The sequence below is a fragment of the Oryctolagus cuniculus genome, chromosome 14 (assembly GCF_051225735.1).
Source record: "Oryctolagus cuniculus isolate XC-2025 breed Fujian yellow rabbit chromosome 14, ASM5122573v1, whole genome shotgun sequence".
Classification (NCBI taxonomy): Eukaryota; Metazoa; Chordata; class Mammalia; order Lagomorpha; family Leporidae; genus Oryctolagus; species Oryctolagus cuniculus.
Window position 1 is genome coordinate 4,684,260 of NC_142880.1, and position 18,635 is coordinate 4,702,894.

At 52.9% G+C, this 18,635-nt stretch overlaps 1 protein-coding gene across 1 annotated transcript in view; it reads right to left on the minus strand.

Moving 5' to 3' along the window:
* Positions 1-6,035: 6,035 nt before the first annotated feature.
* The window catches only part of ACOT12 (acyl-CoA thioesterase 12), a 45,022-nt gene continuing 32,422 nt past the window's right edge, over positions 6,036-18,635 (minus strand). Inside the window, exons 12-17 of the mRNA XM_002713909.6 lie at positions 15,390-15,523; positions 13,353-13,481; positions 10,063-10,189; positions 9,685-9,811; positions 8,897-8,978; positions 6,036-6,339 (exon numbers count right to left, since the gene is read on the minus strand). Coding sequence (XP_002713955.4) covers positions 8,938-8,978; positions 9,685-9,811; positions 10,063-10,189; positions 13,353-13,481; positions 15,390-15,523 — 558 coding nt within the window. The 3' untranslated portion in view covers positions 6,036-6,339; positions 8,897-8,937. The remainder of the gene's footprint in view (positions 6,340-8,896; positions 8,979-9,684; positions 9,812-10,062; positions 10,190-13,352; positions 13,482-15,389; positions 15,524-18,635) is intronic.

Consider the following 18,635-nt stretch of genomic DNA (forward strand, 5'->3'; position numbering starts at 1 on the left):
CGCGCCCCTCCACCCAGCTGTACACACACACACACACACACCGTGCCCCTCCACCCAGCTGTGCACACACACACACCACACCACACCGTGTCCCTCCACCCCGCCGTACACACACACACCACACCGTGCCCCTCCACCCAGCTGTACCCACACACACATACTACCCCGCGCTCCTCCACCCCAGCCGTACCTACACACACACACACCACACCGCGCCCCGCCACCCAGCTGTACCCACACACACACACCACACCACACCGTGCCCCTCCACCCAGCTGTACCCACACACACACACACACCATGCCCCTCCAGCCCAGCTGTACACATGCACACACACACACACACACACACCCCACACCGCGCCCCTCCAGCCCAGCCATACACACTCACACACACACACACACACACCCCACACCGCGCCCCTCCACCCAGCCGTACCTGCAGTCGAGGTCCACGCCGCCGACAGCAGTCTCGCCCTCCACTCCGTTTACAGGGAAGACGCGGAGCCCCACTGGCTGGGCAGTGAGGTGTGACATGAGCGTGGCCCCAGGGGCATCCTGGGAAGGCGGGCGTAGGGCCTCTCCCGTTAAATAGACCACATCGTGCTGAACGCACAAGCGCGCCAGCTCGCCTCAACTTAACCAAGCTGCTACACCGTAGCAAAACGAACTGCTGAGGCTCATTTCCCAGCTCAGGGTGCCTGGAGCGGGGGCAGGTGCGTCCCTCACCTGTTGCTGCGTGCGTCCAGAGCCCCGGCATGTGCACCCCCTCACGCCAGCCCTTGGTCAGCTCCCAGAGTGTGGGCAAAGCTGGACAGTTCTTTCCCCGGGCGGGGGGGGGGGGCTAGATTTTCAGAGGGTCCCAGATCTCCCCACTGCAAAGTTGATGCTTTTTTATTTTTATTATTTTATTTTTTATTTTTTTCTCATAATGCCTTTCTTGAAGTGCAGTCCACATAGCCTAGCAGTGCAGCTGGCTGACTGTCTGAGGCTTGTGCAGCCGTACCCGGGGCCGTGGGCGCGCCTTCATTCCCTCGGGGACCCGCGTGCCCACAGCACTCACCTTCCCCATCCCGGCCACGGCCACCATGGGCCATCTGTGTCCACTGACTGGCCTGTCCTCTTCCGTGGGGGTTTTAGGCAAGGACGTGACACGCTCTGACCGTCCTCTGCCAGCTGGGGATCACAGGACCGTCCTCTGCCAGCCGAGGGCCGACAGGAAGCAGGAGCCAGTGCGGAGCCAGAGTGCTTCTTGGAGGAGGGTGGGGGGCCGCGAGTAGACAGCAGTGCCCCGCGCTGTGCCCCAGCAGGTGGCTGGACTAGTGGGTCTCACCTCTGAACACTACCCCAACAACCTGGCCCAGAGGACATCACTACACTTACAAGAAAGTGACAACGCAGAGGTCCAGCATGAGCAGCGTGCAGCTCTCAGGCCCAGGGCGTCTGCTGGATCCTCACTTAGAAAAAGGAGGCCGGCGCCGCGGCTCACTAGGCTAATCCTCCACTTTGCGGCGCCGGCACACCGGGTTCTAGTCCCGGTCGGGGCGCCAGATTCTGTCCCGGTTGCCCCTCTTCCAGGCCAGCTCTCTGCTGTGGCCAGGGAGTGCAGTGGAGGATGGCCCAAGTGCTTGGGCCCTGCACCCGCATGGGAGACCAGGAGAAGCACCTGGCTCCTGCCTTCGGATTAGTGCGGTGCGCCGGCCACGGAGGCCATTGGAGGGTGAACCAATGGCAAAGGAAGACCTTTCTTTCTGTCTCTGTCTTTCACTGTCCACTCTGCCTGTCAAAAAAAAAAAAAAAAAAAAAAAAGAAAGAAAAAGAAAAAAGAAAAAGGAACCCGCAGGCCGGCAGTGCGGCGCAGTGGGCGAAGCTGCTGCCTGTGCCACCAGCATCCCCTGCAGGAGTGCCAGTGTGTGTTCAGGCCAGTCCACTTCCCATTCAGCTAACGCACCTCAGAAAGCATCAGAAGATGGCCCGAGTGCTAGGGCCCCTGCGCCCACATGGGAGACCCGGATGGAGTTCCAGGCTCCTGGCTTACGCTTGGCCAAGATCTTTATACAAAGCTATTTGAGAGGCAGAAAGGCCGAGGTGGGGGGGAGAAAGAGAGCAAGAAAATGAATATGAACCTGCTGGGGGCTCCCCAAATGCCCACCACAGCCAGGATGGAGGAACTGGGAACGCACTCCAGGTCTCCCACGCGGGTGTCAGGAACCTAGTCGCTTGAGCCATCACTGCTGCCTCTCACGGTCTGCAGTAGCAGGAAGCCGCAGTCAGGAGCCAGAGCCTGGGACCCAACCCAGGCACACAGATGGGGGACGCAGGCACCCTAACCAGCGCGTCATCACTAGGCTGAACACCTGCTCCCTGGAAGGGTGTCTTAGAGCAAGAACAGGACCTTAAGCAAACACCAGGAGCAGGTGAGGGACTAAGGCTTACGCATCCTGTGGTGAGGTGACGGACAGGGCAGTTACGCTAAGGAGCAGGCAGCAGTCAGAAACAGCAGAGAGGGCAGTACTGCTGGCAAGAAGTGAGGGACACACTAGCGGAAGACCAGATGGTCAACCGGAGTCGTGTCTTGTGAGCCCTGTTGTTGCTGACTGCTGAGTAACAAGCACTGAATCTCAGCCACGTACAGTCAGTCACAAACATCTCGGCCACGTACAGCCGACCACAGCATCTCGGCCATGTACAGTCGGCCACAAGCGTCTGGGCCACATACAGCCGGTCACAAGCGTCTCGGCCACGTACAGCCGACCACAAGCGTCTCGGCAACGTACAGCCAGTCACAAGCATCTCGGCCACAGCCGACCACAAGCACTTGCTTTTAGCCCAGGCCTATGGTCAGAGGTCAGAGATCAGAGGTCTCAGCTGGGATGAGGCAGCTCTGCGAACCTCAGCGGCAGCTTGATTTGCACTCGGTTCGCTGAAGCCGGGCTCAGAGGAAGGAACTCTGTTCCGGTCTCTTCCTTTTCCTGGGGCCGGAAGGCTAACCCTGGCATGTATTTCTCTTTACCGTGGCATAGATTAAGAGGGAGAGCCCCTTTGCTAAAACATTTTCATGCCTCCGGTTGCAACACTCCCTTGAGGAGTCGTGTGGCCAAGCCCAGAGCCAGGAAGCAGAGAGTTACGCTGCATTCCCGGAGGCAGGGATGGTGTGAGAGGGGGCACTTCTGAGCTGACCCGTACAGACCACGAGCAGACTGTTCCTCCCCCGTGATGTGCAAGACTGTGCGTGGCTATGAAGAGACGTGGGCGTGAGCAGGCTGCAAGGCTGGGAAGGGTGAAGGGAGGGCAGAGAAGCCGCTGCTCTGGGTCAGAGGTGCAGGGGCTGCACGGATCATGCGTGGTCAGGCCCTGATAGTACTAACATGGAGCCCAGACCGCTTGCCGCAGGACAGGAATTTGACAGAGGGAAAGGTGCCAGAGCGAAGATGTCTGCTTGGGAAACGCTGACTCTGCGATGACCACTGGCTTAGCGGAAACATCAAGGGAGCAGACAAACACACAAGGATGGGGTTCAGGCTTCTCAGATACGGGAGTGGTTGGCAAGAGGATGGCTTTGAGAATTCAAGACCTGGGCAGGCTCTCTGAGGAGCGAAGACAGAGAAGAGATCAAGTCCGGGGCTCTAGGGCAGCCTAACAGTGGGAAGTCTGATGGAGAAAAAGCAGCACAGGAGGGGGTTGAAACAGTGACTGTGCGGCGGGGGGCACCCGGAGGTGCAGCCAAGGAGAGGAGATGTTGCCAAGAGAAGGAGTCAGCCTCCTCCCCTGGAGCCGGTCAGAAGCTCCTACCTCGAGAGCCCGGGCCTCAGACTGGGCACGGGGAGGACTCAGATGTTCTCACAGGGGCGTCTGGGCAGAAGTATGCGTCGGTCAGTGAAACAGCCGTGGGAGGCTCATCTACAGATGACCGAACGGAGACCGACTGGGAGCTGGGTGGGGTCAGAGTGCTGCTTGCTTGTTTGCTTTGTCACAAGAGACACTGGTGGGTACAGAAATAACCTGGGGTGGGGGCGGGGGGTAAAGGAACTCCTGATACACAGAACAGGGAGAGTGGAAGGCGGGAAGCCCTGGGGAAGGTTAGAGATGGGCGTTTGGCCTCATGGTGCAGACACAAGTTAGCGTGCGCATGTGGCACGTGAGAGTACCTGGGCTGAAGCCCTGGCTCTGCTCCTGACCCCAGCTTCCTGCTGCTGATGCAGACCCTGCTGTTGGCTCCAGACACTGGGTTTCTGCCACTCACCTGGGAGATCCGGATTCAGTTCCTGTCCCCAGCTTTGGATCCCCAGCCTGGGGCTGTTGTGGGCAGTTGGGGAGTGAACAGCGGATGGAAGCGCTCGCTGCTGGTAGCAGCAAGCTGCCTCACCCGCTGGAACTGGAGGGAAGGCAGAGGTGAGGACAGCGTGTATACGAGACTACGAGGCGACCCTTACCTAACGGCTGTGCTTTCTTAAGGACGCGTTTTCTAGAGTTCACAAGTGAGCGGGGTGGGAGACATGAGAAGTTGAAGGGAAATGTAGGATTCTCAGAGTCCTGAATGCTCTTTGCAATTTGTGGTCGTCCATTCAAAGGGAGACCAAGGCACGAGTCTCAGCTGCACGCGCATCTGGGGGTCTCGTCCGGGGAGCTGAGTGGCAGGAGGGAAGTACGGTGTTTTCTGGGGGCGAGCACAGCAATGCATCCTACACCTTGATAGGTCAGACAAAGGGGCAGAGGACAAGGCGGGGTGCCCTGGGTAGAAATACCCATTCCCACTTTCCAGTGTCCCTGTGTGTGTCACAAAATGGCATCGGGTTTGTAACTGTCATCACGGCACTTGATCATCGCCGGTACAAAATTCGAAAGGCATGTTTAGATTTGAGATTTCTCTGACTCTTGAATCTGGAGTAGGGTCATTGCTAAGAACGGTGAAGGGTCTGGAACTCTTAATAAGCTGGCAGATAGCCTGATATCACTCTGAGGATCTCGGCAGAACACAGCAGACTCCCGGCTCACGGACAAAGGTGTGTTCCTCACGACACACCAAGCAGCCCGGTATCAGCAGACTGGTGCTGCCCTCCCCTCCACGCCCGATTCTACTGCAGTGACAAGAGGGACCTAGATGCACGCGACACTGCGGATTTTATGTCACAACTCAGACAGCCAGGGACCAACATTTTTTGAACTAGTAGCAAGCACTCTAAAAAGCAGCAAACAAGCCAGTCTAACTTCCCAGAGAACGAGCAGGTACACAGAGGTGAGGCTGGGGTCACCCTGACCTACCTCGCTGTCACGGGACTAGCTGCAGGAATTGCCTGGAACTGGGAGGCCAGGAAGTCTTGCAGCGTCATACCCCCAGCAATGGCAAGCAGGGCATCGCCCGCCCCAGTGGTTCACATTACCTTCAAAGGTGCAAAGTCAGTGACAGCTCTCACGCTTGTAACTTACTCTAAACCACAAACTACTACCACTACCATGATTTTTTCTGAAATGTGCAAGGAAAAATGCAAACAAAACCATGTATGGCATGCATAAAAATATTCTAGCTTCTTCTAACTTTCATTAAAACTGTCGTCCATCATTCTCTAACGGTGTCTGAGTACAAGAGGACTCCATAATCAGTTTTCACATTTCTTTCTCTAGATTTGTTCTAAAACAAAGTGAATAGAAAAAAATCAACTCAGCGGCATTAAAGCCAGGAAGAACCAATAGGAAGGAGTCTCCTTTCTTAATCAAAACCTTTCAGTCCTCAGCACTTGAAAACCTTTACTATGAAAAAAATCTCGAGCATTCTTTGAGGATACTATGAAGTCCAAAGGAAAGAATTAGCATGGCCACATTTTTGCTTGGCTGCCTCTCTCCTTGGTCTGCAGGGGGCTATGGCTGATGAGTACAGCTGAGTTTGCTTAAAGCCTTGCCAGTTTCTCTGCTTTGCTCAAAGTCCCCTCGGTGAAGCTTAGTGGGCCCACCGAATTTTAATATCAATAAACGCTGCCACTCCCTCCCTCCCCCCCGCCCCCAGCAACCATTTCCCTTACTTTTCCCAGTAACACACCTCCTGACATTCGGAGTATTTATTTGCTTACTTATGGCGTGACCAGTATGTTCTGGTCTGCTTGAACAGTAGTAGTACCTACAAGTGTTGGGTGCAAAGCCAGGTCGACGCTCACTCCAGGGAAGAGAGAGGAGACTCTCACTTCAGAGGGAGACGCGCCCCAAGGACTGCCCTGAACTCCAGGGCCAGCACGCCTCCGTGCGTCGCAGCACCGCTTCAGGCAGTACACCGCCACCTTCCCGAGTGCTGCCCGAAGTGTTGCCGTCTTCTCTGTCGCAGCCTTCAAGTCTCTGAGGCGCAGGGATCCTGGAAACGAGACTTCAGCTGAGACTGTGGAAGGACTCAGGCAGCGCCAGGTGACGGGCCCTTGCCTGCGTTCAGAGCACACAGGAGAACAGAAGGCGTGGAAGGGACTGGGACAGAGGGGTGAACACGGGAAACACACAGGACCTGCCCCCAGTGCCGGCCCCTTATTTTAACTTAAATAGCAGATGTGGCTGGTGGCTACCGCGCTGAAGAATGCAGGTATATGTTATGCATTTATTCCATTTTCAAAACTATATCCAGGTCCCTTTCATTAATCCACAGAAAGCAGATGAACCTGGGGCCAGTGCTGTGGCACAGTGGGCTAAACCTCCACCTGTGGCGCTGGCATCCCATCTGGGCGCCGGTTCTAGTCCCGGCTGCTCCTCCTCTGATCCGGCTCTCTGCTATGGCCTGGGAAAGCAGTAGAAGATGGCCCAAGTACCTGGGCCGCTGCACCTGGGTGGGAGACCCCTAAGAAGCTCTTGTCTCCTGGCTTTGGAATGGCTCAGTTCCAGCCATTGCGGCCATTTGGGGAGTGACCCAGCGGATCGAAGACCTTTTTCTCTGTCTCTCTCTGTCTTTACCTCTTAAATAAATAAATAATTTTTTTTTAAAATAAGAAAGTCAAGGATGCTGGTCAAATTAGTGGTGTTCAAATTAAGATTAAATAATCATTCCGATGGGAACCAGTTGTGCAGCAGGTTCAGCCATCGCCTGCAACCCCAGTATAGCATGTGAGCTCCCATTCTAGTCCCGGCTGCCGAACTTCCGACCCAGCTCCCTGCTAATGTGCCTGGGAAAGCAGCGGAGGATGGCCCAAGTTCCTGGGCCCTGCACCCATGTGGGAGACCTGGAAGAAGGCCCTGGCTCCTGACTTTTGCCCAGCCCAGCCCAGCCCAAACTGTTGTGGCCATTTGAGGAGCGAACCAGTGGATGGAAGACCAATCTCTGTATCTTTCTCTTTCTTTCCCTCTCTTTCTGTAACTCTGCCTTTCAGATAAATCTTTACAACAAAATATCATTTTGAATTTTCTTAGAAGCATTCAGCAGAAAAGCGATTTCTAGAAAGCCTGGTGGTCCACATGCATTGTTACGCTTGTGCCCTATCACTCTCACCCATGATCTCGCGTTCCGTGGTTTCAGCTACCGTGGCCAAGCACAACTTGAAAGGATTACGTGGAGACCCGAAAAATAAATAAATTCATAGGAATTCGAAGAGCAAGGTGAGGCAGACAGTGCTTGGGAATGTCTCAATTTCTATACTTCCCCTAGTTTAAGACTTCAGGGTGCAGAGCTTTAGGGCAATGCATGCCCTTTATTTCAGTTTTGTCTCCTCTCTTTTTTATTTATTTATTTATTTATTTATTTATTTATTTATTTTTGGACAGGCAGGGTGGACAGTGAGAGAGAGAGACAGAGAGAAAGGTCTTCCTTTGCCGTTGGTTCACCCTCCAATGGCCGCCGCGGCCGGCGCACCGCGCTGATCCGATGGCAGGAGCCAGGAGCCAGGTGCTTTTCCTGGTCTCCCATGGGGTGCAGGGCCCAAGCACCTGGGCCATCCTCCACTGCACTCCCTGGCCACAGCAGAGAGCTGGCCTGGAAGAGGGGCAACCGGGACAGAATCCGGCGCCCCGACCGGGACTAGAACCCGGTGTGCCGGCGCCGCTAGGCGGAGGATTAGCCTAGTGAGCCGCGGCGCCAGCCAGTTTTGTCTCCTCTCTTAAAAATAGGTTAATATATTCTCAAAAAAACTTTCCTCCTCCTTCTGAAATGTAATAAATAATCATTTTAATTTCTACATCTACTCTTCTTATTGTACATACATGTCAGTTCCTTCAATGCAACACACTTCTGGCTGCTCTATTTCCAATCCAGCTCCCTGCTAATGTGCGTGGGAAAGACGTGGAAGACGGCCCAAGTACTTGGGCCCCTGCCTTCCCATTTGGGAGAAACAGATAGAATTCCAGCCTCCTGGCTTTAGGCTGGGCCAGCCCCAGCTGTTGCAGGCATTTGGGGAACGAACCAGCAGACAGAAGATCTCTCTTTCTCTCTCTCTCTGCCTTTCAAATAAATCAATCTTTGTTTTTATTTATTTATTTGAAAAGCAGAGTTACAGAGAAGCAGAGGCAGAGGCATACAGAGAGAGAGGTCTTCCACTCGCTGGTTCACTCCCCAAATGGCCGCAATGGCCAGAGTTGAACTGATCCGAAGGCAGGAGCCAGGAGCTTCGTCCAGGTCTCCTACACGGGTGCAGGAGCCCAAGGACTTGGGCCATCTTCTACTGCTTTCCCCGGCCATGGCAGAGAGCTGGATCAGAAGAGGAGAAGCTGAGACTAGAACCAGCAGCCATATGGTATGGCGGCACTGCGGCGACTTTACCACAGCACTGGCCCCATAAATAAATCTTTAACAAAAGTAATTTAAGAAATGTACCTGAGTCTAAAGTTCATACACAGGAAGACAGCAAAACAGGCAAATGCAAGGAATCGTGACCAGACCTGGACTGTGTGCATGGATGGGCAGGAAGTGGGAGGGGAGCTGAGGCAGAATGTCTAACCTGTGGAAGGCTCTAGACTTCACGGGGAGCTCCTGCAGCCGTCACGAGCCGTCTTGCTGAGGCTGACGTGATGGATTCTGATCTGCTGAGACAAATCAGAGGGGCAGATAACGAATGCTGGGTCTGGGGGACGGAGTGCTGCGAGAAGACTCTGGAAGAAGAGCTGGGCTGCAACACATGTTGCAGGTGCTTTGTCTGCGTGCAGTGACAGATATGAAACGGGTCAGCCACCTCGAACATGTGTTAAGGACACTAACAAAGTCGCTCCTATTACTGAAACTGACTGGATTCCATTGTGTTTTAATGTCTTCTCTGCACCACGTAACACGTCTTGTCAGGTACTCCTGACCACAGGCATCTCTTGCACACGGAACAATGACACACATTAGTGCACGGGCCAACCACAGCACATCACCAGAACACACACTATACCCTGCAACTTATAAAAGGTTTGTGACCATTTTAATTAAATTTGTACTTTTTCATAGAATGCACAATATGGCAACAGATAAGCTTCCATTCTCTCTTTGAAAGAGGCAGAGCCGTGGATGTTCTAAAGCAGAATTTTAAACCTCTTTCATTGCCAATCCAAATGACTGACAGTTGACTTGAGATGCATTTTGGTTTTTAACCTTGTCCTAAACTGCACTTTCCCTAGGCTGATAAGAAGTTATTGTGTGACCTCGAAACTTCCCCAGTGTCAGGGCTAAGGGTGTTTGGATAAAAAGTGAGAAATTATATGACAGGTGACTGACAGTTGACTCCTTAAGACACGCTCAGAAACCCACCATCAGTAGCGTCCTCTATGAATTTAATACAAGAGGCTGCTGCTTCTTCAATGGACTTGGACCAGCCGCCCAGATTTCCAGCAAAGTAGGGAAGGATGCTAGCAGACATCTGGTTAAAGTAAGACACCTGTGTCAAGAAGAAAACCCAGACTGTAATTTATAATTGATTTGGAGCTTCCGTAAGCTGGGAGCTGAATCTTGGTGGGGTGGGGGAGACTAAGACCCCAGGACCTTCTGGAAAAGGTCTGAGAGGTTCATCTTAGGATTCCCCTAGCGTGGACACAAGTGACAGGATTATAATGAATGGGGAGCCCCGGTAAACCGAGGTTTCCCTTTATCTAAGAGCGAATCAATGAGCGGACGTCTCATCAAGCTTACGGTGCAGGAATGGCTGTCAATGGCGTGGATGAGGAAGCCGGCACATATGATTTCACTCCTGGTGTGGTCAGGAGATGGCGGGGCGGACGGCAGCATGACCGACTTCGCCGCCACGGTGTAGGCGTGCCTGGAAGGGAAGCAGGCATTTTCTAAACCTTGTGAGAAACGAAGAAATGCTGCAAGAAACGAAACTCCTAGAACGCCTGCTATTTATTTAGCAAGGCAGAGAAGCAGCAGAAGACCCTCCTCTCCCAGAGGGGCGTCTGAATCGGAAAAGCTCTTCCCAGGAACCCTCAAGAGCAGGGACTTCCTGCCCCAGAACTGCACTAGCTTGGGCTAACTCCTTACAACTGCGGCCAGCCCCCACACTGAAGTGTCACTGTGCCCTAAACGTGGGTAATTTCAGTTCCCTTTCATTTTTTACTTTTTTTTTTTTTATGAGAGACAGAGACCCAAAGAGACAGACAGAGATCCTCTCCGCTGGTTCACTCCCCAGATGCCTGCAACTGGACCTGGCCACAGCCACAGCTGGGAGTCAGGAACTCAGTCCAGGTCTCCACGTGGGCAGCAGAGCCATCACCACCGCCCCCCGGCATCTGCATCACCAGGAAGCTGGAGTCAGGACCTGCAGCCAGGACTCAAACCAGGCACCCGGAGGCTGAACGCAGGCGTCTTAACAGTGTCTTAACTGCCAGGCCAAATGCCTGCCCACCCCACCTCCGTTTTTAATTAAAAAATCAAAAAAATAATAACCATCACTTTAAAGAATCCTCGAATGATATAGCTTATACCAGGTCCAGTCTTTCTCTACATCCTGGAGCTGACCTGTCTTCTTAGCATTCCGCTGTAGCTCTCTGGACCTTGTTAAACTTGCATAATAATGACACTTACAGAACTAAATGTGAACCTAAAGATTTTGTATAAATATGAGCATTTTATACATATTGGTCTACAATTTGATTTTTTACCTAACAGTATATCTCTGGAAGTGTTTGTTTGTTTGTTTGTTTTTTTTTTTTTTTTTTTTTTTTTTTTGACAGGCAGAGTGGATAGTGAGAGAGAGAGACAGAGAGAAAGGTCTTCCTTTTGCCGTTGGTTCACCCTCCAATGGCCGCCGCGCTGTGACTGGCGTACCGCGCCTATTCGAAGGCAGGAGCCAGGTGCTTCTCCTGGTCTCCCATGGGGTACAGGGCCCAAGCACTTGGGCCATCCTCCACTGCACTCCCAGGCCACAGCAGAGAGCTGGCCTGGAAGGGGGGCAACCGGGACAGAATCCAGCGCCCCGACTGGGACTAGAACCCGGTGTGCCAGCGCTGCTAGGTGGAGGATTAGCCTAGTGAGCCGCAGCGCCGGCCTGGAGGTGTTTTTATATTACAGTTTTGACAGCTACTTCATCTTTTTTTTTTTTTTTAATTCATTTAATTTTGAAAGTGTTACAGAGAGACGGATAGACAGAGAGAAATCTTCTATCCACTGGTTTACTTTCTAGATGGCCACAATGGCCAGCAATAGGCCAGGCCAAAGCCAGGAGCCAGGAGCCAAGAGCTAGGATCCAGGAGTCAGGAGCTTCTTCTGGGTCTCCCACATGGGTGGCAGAGGCCCAAGCACTTTGGAATTCTTCTGCTGCTTTTCCCAGGAAGGGAGCTGGGTTGGAAGTGGAGTACCCAGGACTCGAACCAGCACTCATATGGGATGCCAGCACTGCAGGTGGTGGCTTCACCTGCTACACCACAACACTGAACCCACCACTTCCTCCTTTAAATGCACACTGTAGAATGCATCTGCCATAATTTCTAAGTAGAGCTTTGGCTTATGTTCGATATCATCTGACATAAGCGACATTGCACTGAGCATCCCTGGACATTAACACTCACACATGTGCGGGGGTACTTGGGGTGCCCTGAATGGCCCCACACAGTGAAAAGCCACGTGTGGTGCTCCGACCAACAGCTCAGGCTGATAGCCACACAGCCGAGCCTCGGTGAGTTCTAAGCCGATTTGTGGTGTTTGATTTGATTTTAATTTCACTTTTTTTTCTTGGTAATGGGATTGCTGAAGGTTCACTAAGTATCAGTTTGCAACCACAAAGAGAAATAGGAAAAGGAAACACTACAGGATCTTTGCTTGGTGCTTTGTATTCAGCTGGCACTTACTGTGTGACCTAACTTTTTGTTAAATTATACCTACATATCTAGTTTAAACAATTTTTTAAAGATTTATTTATTTATTTGAAAGTCAGAGTTACACAGAGAGAGCAGAGAGAGAGAGAAAGAGAGGTCTTCCATCCACTGGTTCACTCCTCAGTTGCCCACAACGGCCGGAGCTGCACCAATCCAACAGGAGCCAGGAGCCTCTTCCAGGTCTCCCATGCAGGTGCAGGGGCCCAAGCACCTGGGCCATCCTCTACTGCTTTCCCAGGACAGAGCAGAGAGCTGGATCAGAAGTGGAGCAGCCAAGTCTCGAACCGGCGCCCATATGGGATGCGGGCGCTTCAGGCCAGGACGTTAACCCGCTGTGCCACAGTGCCGGCCCCTAAGCATTTTCAAATATCATATAAGATACTGACTTCCCCATATTGACTTCCTTTTTTAAAAAATTAAGTAATTTGGGGCCGATGCTGTGGCGCAGCAGGTTAAGCCACTGTCTGCAGTGCAGGCATCCCATATGGGCAGATTCGAGTCCCCATTGCTCCGCTTCCAATCCAGCTCCCTGCTAATGCGCTTGGGAAAACAGTGGAGGATGACCTAAGTCCTTGGGCCCCTGCACCCACATGGGAGACCCAGAAGAAGCTCCTGGCTCCTGGCTTTGGACCAGCCCAGCTTTGGCCGTTGCAGTCATTTGGGGAATGAACCAACAGATAGAAGATCTCTCTTTCTGTCTCTTCTCTATTTGTAACTTTCAAATAAACAAATCTTTAAAAAATTAAATAACTTACTTATGCGAGAAGCAGAGGGAGTATAGAGAGGACACACACTCCTAACCAATGGCTCAGCCCCCAGATAACTACAGTGGTCCTTGGTTTGGAGGTATGAAGTCAACCCGGCCTCCTGCGTGGGTGGCAGGAACCCACTCACTTGAGCCATCGCCACTGCCTCCCAGGGTCCGCACTAGCAGGAAGCTGGAGTCAGCAGCCAGAGGTGGGGATTCAACCCAGATACTCCCACGTGGGGCACAGGAGTCTTAATGACTGGGCTTACAAGCCCACCCTAACTTCCTCATTTTCACATCAAGTTTTCATCTCTATTTTAGACTACAGACATGGCCGTGCCACTGGGACTGCACACACTCACCCCATCCTGAGAGGCTTTCTTCGTGACACAAGCACAACCAAGTCCCTGGGCTTGTCCCCAGTGGTCGCAGGACAGGTGATGTGGTATATCTGGTCGTCTTCACTCACCCGGTCTATCACTTCACAGGACCTGTGTGGACAGAAAGGTGGAGTGTGCCACTCACTTCCCTTCTTTGCTTAATTGATCTCATTATCACTGTCGGAGCTGTCCCCTGCAGCTCATCCAACCCTTCCCCCAACCAGCATCACTGCCCAAAGTCCCCTTCACATGAGCTGTTTGGTCAGAAGGAAGAATTCTGCATGTGATGGAGGTTGGCCAACCAACTCCAGGTTCACAGCCCTCAAGACTTCAGAGCAAGGCATTGAGCTCTTTTCCATAAAATTATTTTTCCTAGGCTCAAGTAAAACTTACTGAAGATGGGTGGATTAGAGGGATGACCCAAGAAGGACCACCAGGTACAGGAAGGGGACCAGTTGGAAAGAAAGTGTGGAGGCTGACAGCTTGCTTGGGACTCCCAGACTGTCCCCGTGCGCCTGTCCCCTTTCAGGCAGGTCACCTTACTCTCATCTGCAGTGTGTGGCTGGTAACACCCACGGGGTCACTGTGTGGCTTAGGTGAAAACAGTTGGCCCAGTGCTTGAATCACAGTAGGCGCCCAAGGAAGTTAGCTCCATCAGAATCAGTTCACTCATTCCTTTCATTCAAGTTCATTTGAGCTGGAACATCAGGTGACAGAACAGTGGGTGCAACATTTCACAAGAACTCATAGCAAAGGTTAAGCACTGTTCTTACAAGCTTTGTGCTTATAAAATACCTATAAATATGGATGAAGGAAACTGAGAAGTGCGTCCACTCCTCTGGGAATGTTTGGTTATGGAGGCATTGACCAGAGTGTGGTGTTCTGCCATCTACACAAACGCAGCGCCTGGCCCCTGGGACGCCTTTTCACCTTACTGGGGTTGAATATCGTCTATCACGTGGCATTCATCACAGAGAGTCTTAGGAATTTTAAGGATGAACTGCTCCTTTGTCTAGATTGAGAAACAGAGTAGAGCTTAATGTGAGAGGAGCCCTGTGACCAAACTTCCCTTGTGAGGCCCTGCAAGGTGCTAAGAGCAGAGAGGGTTGGGTCTGAGTGCCACCTCCCACTGCCAGGGTGGGTGACAAGGCACTCAACTCCGTATGGCCGTCCCTCAGCATCCACGGAGGGAGGGGGCTCCAACCCCCTGTGGATACCAGAATCCAACAATGCTCATGTCCTGTAGTATCTCATAGAATATCTGCATGCTCCCATAAACCTTAAGTCATCCCTAGGTGACTGAGGACACCCGCTGCTATGCAAACGCTATCTCAGTCATTGTTAACTGCATTGTTTAGGAAACAACACCAAGGAAAAAAGTCTGTACATGTTCAGAACAGATGCAATTTTTCCCCTGAATGTTTTGTGATCTGTAGTTGGTTGAATTCCCACCAACACAGAGGGCAAAACCAGATAGGAATTCCAGGAAATGAGGGAGCGCAGCAGGGCCTGCCGCAGGGAGGCCAGAGTCAGGAGGAGGAAGAGTGAGACACACAGGTGCACAGGAGCACACACTGTCACACAGGGTGGGCAGGGAGGACCCAGCGGGGCTTCCCCCCAGGGGGTGCCATTCCGCAGACAAAGGTGCTGCCACTGGGTGGTCACGTCCCCCAGAGTGCAGGCTGTACATCACAGTATGGTAGGACAGCCTGGTGGCCCTGGGTGCCACTCAGGTTCTGTCACATCGCGCTCTCCAGCTCGGTGGGAACAGCACTGACCTTGAAGTTTCTGGGAGGATTCCAACAGATGTGCATGACACAAGCCAACGTGCAGCGGAGGGTAAGTCAAGGAGTACAGTAATTTTAGCAGTGTGTCTCTTAACATCGCCCGAGGCAGTGTTTGGGGCAGCACATGCTCTCTGATCAATCAAACAACAGGTCCCACACCGGGCAGCCTGCAGAGGGTGTCTCCTACGTGACGGCGGGGCTGATTCGGGAAGGCTTTGGCCCTTGTCCTTACACATAATGCGGGTCCCACAAAGGTCGCCTCGTGAAGTCAGACAGCAGATGGTAGGCCAGGTGCGCAGGGCTCTCCACACGCTTCTCCACCCAGATGGACAGAACATCCTGCTCTTCCAGGGTGTATATTTTTATCTCAAAGGGAGCAAGGAACATCACATTATGAGGGGCACACTGGTATGAAGGCAACATCGAGGTTCTACTTTACAAAGCACGCACGTGTATGTAGCTGTAGAAGCCACCAGCAAGGCGCCTTTGTACCTGGAGGAAAGTGAAGCCAAACAATTTCACTGCAAGAACTTGGATTCTAGAGGTGGCCCCACACAGTAGCTGGACAGTTGTGCAGCATGGGAAGACTAAGGAATAAACCTTTCTCCCTCTTGTCTTGGTGCCGCCTCCCCGCCTTTATCCAGGAATAACAGAAAATATCACCAGGCTGCTGGACTTCCTGGTAGAGTTCTGACACCCCCAGAGCCCTGGGCACCAGGCTGAGGTTCAGGACGTTGTCTTGGGTGGCAGGTGAATCTCCCAGGAAGCCAGCCAGCCTCCTCTGCAACTGACTCAACTGCTGAAGCACCCAGCTCTCCCAGCACAAAACACTGTCTCATGTCTGAGTCACGAGGGTTCATGTTTCTGGAGGCCGACTCCAGGGCTTCTAGTGCGTGTGATTCCTTAGCTAAGAGGAGCCGCCTGACACGGACTTAAACTTTCACGCATCCCTTGTCACTCTGAGCTTTGCTTCTCCTGCCTCTCTGACAATAATCAGAGATGCCTGTTCGGGTCTCAGCACGCTGCCTCCTGCCCACTTTCTCCATCTCTTGGAGAGTACCTTAAAGTTAGTGGTGAACTCTGCCATCTCACAGCCACTGCTGTGGCAGCAAGGTGTGGACAGACAAGCACAGGGTCAGGACTTCCTGCGGGACTCAAGCAGAAGGCAGAGTTGGGCTGCACGGGAGAGCCCTGCCCTCGTCAACACATGTGACGACATGAGGAGCAGACAGGAAGCAGCTTAGGGGGAGTACAAGGGACTGCTGGCTTATGCGGACACTTCTCCAGTTCACCCTGAGGCCAAGCCTGCAAAGGAAGACATGACCCAGCATGGGCACGGACCAGACACAAAGAACATCAGGGCTCTGGTGGTCTCTGGGATCACGCTACCAGCAGGACATGGGCATGGAGGTGCCCGCCTCTGCTCCCAGTGCAGGGGCATGGGAGGAGCCTCACTGGTGTCAATGCAGGGCGAGGCCCCTGACCAAGGCTCTTGGCCAGCCTGCCAGGGCTCAGCAGCCTCAGACTAGCCAAGGACAGCTGCCCAGAGTGAACCCCACAGCCTGCTCACATGGTGGCCTTGGAGCAGCGTGGGCCCAGTGTAGGGGAGGCTGTGCTGCTGGGCTGAGCACTTGTTTAGAGTCATGTTGTGCCCTGGGCCCTGCAAATTCATCTGTTGAAGGCTTAACACTGCCGCTACCGAAGAATGTGACTTGGGAAGGAAATAGGGTCTTGCCCGCTCATCAGGTTGAGGCCGTACGCCAGCAGCTGGGGTCCACATCAGTGAAGGCCAAGGACACAGGTACAGCGAGAGTGCAGTGAACTGATGCCAGAGTTGCGGGCCAGCAGCCACCTGCAGCGGGGGCAAGGCTCAGAACAGTCTCCTTGTCCCCTGGGAAGAACCCAACTCCGCTGACACCTTGCTCTCAGACTCCCAGCTCCCAGACAAGTGGATTCCTAAGGCTGAGCCCACCCAGTGTGGGGAGCTCCGTTACTGCAGCCCTGGGAAATGAGTCAGCCCGTCTCCAGGAGCTGTTCCCCGGGGGGCAGACACACTCCCTGCTTCCTGTGCTGGAGCCAAAGCTCAGGAGCCCCGTGCAGTTCCGCCCTCCCAGAGCTCGCTCCCCTTGCCTAGTGCTGGCCACAGTGCTGGGTGCACGACTGGCTTCAGTCTGGCCCAGTCTTGCCCATTGCAGCCATCTGGGGAGTGAACCAGCAGACGGGAGAGCTCTGTCTCTGTCTCCCACTTTCTGTAACTCTGACTTTCAAACAAATAAATAAATTAAAAATAAAAAATTAATAAAAGTGTAAAACTAGTAGAGAAAAAGAAAAACTCAGAAAAACATTTTAATCTTATTTTGATTGTACTTTTTTTTTAAAGATTTTATTTACTTATTTGAGAGGTAGAGTTACAGACAGTGAGAGAGAGAGAGAGAGAGAGAGAGAGAGAAAGGTCTTCCTTCCGCTGGTTCACTCTCCAAATGGCCACAACGGATGGAGCTATGCCAATCCGAAGCCAGGAGCCAGGTGCCTCCTCCTGGTCTCCCATGGGGTGCAGGTGCCCAAGCACCTGGGCCATCCTCCACTGCCTTCCCGGGCCACAGCACAGAGCTGGACTGGAAGAGAAGCAACTGGGACTAGAACCAGCACCCATATGGGATGCTGGCACCGCAGGCGGAGGACTAACCTAGTGCACCATGGCGCTGGCCCCTTGGTTGTACTTTTTAAAAAGATTCAAATTCAACCGAGATAAGAATTCCTAAAGGTATACAGTATTCCCTAATAACTTAAGAGTCCTTAAAATTACACAATGTTCTCTAATAACTTTCCACACAGAAATGCAGAATTAATCAATGAGGATTTTCCTAGGACACTAGCAAGTTGATGAGTCTGGGTTTGTTTCTGGCCATAGCCTCCTGAATGCCACTGAACGTGGCCTTTGGCTTCATCCTAGATGCGAACCCACTCATCCCACGGCTGTTGCTGAGTGCTGAGATGCCAGCAGGAGGCAGCTCTCACATCAGCACAGCAGACCAAGCACTAAAGTGCTGTGCCTGAGTGACAGTGAGAACATACACCTCAACTGTGCTAGGCCTGTGAGAAGCACGGGGGACACTGGGCCTCGCTGGGCGGAAAGGGATGAGGAAGACCCTGGGAAGACGTAGTCGTGGGGACAACGTGGTAACAAGAGCAAACAGCCAAATGCAGAGCACTCGGAGGAGGTCCAAGCCAGGGCGTGGAGAGGCACCTGCAGTCACTGGATTCTGGGGAAGGTGATGGCACGGCGTATCCACCAGACTGCAGCACGGTTAATAATTAGGATGTGATGACACATCATGTGTGAGCCAGGTCTGTCCCCAGACAATCAGGACACCTGGCCACCCCAGGTCACGGGTTACCCTTCACTGTTGACAGAGAACAGCGCACATGGAGCAGAGGCCTGAAGCCAGCACCACCATGCCCCCGAGCACAATGGGGA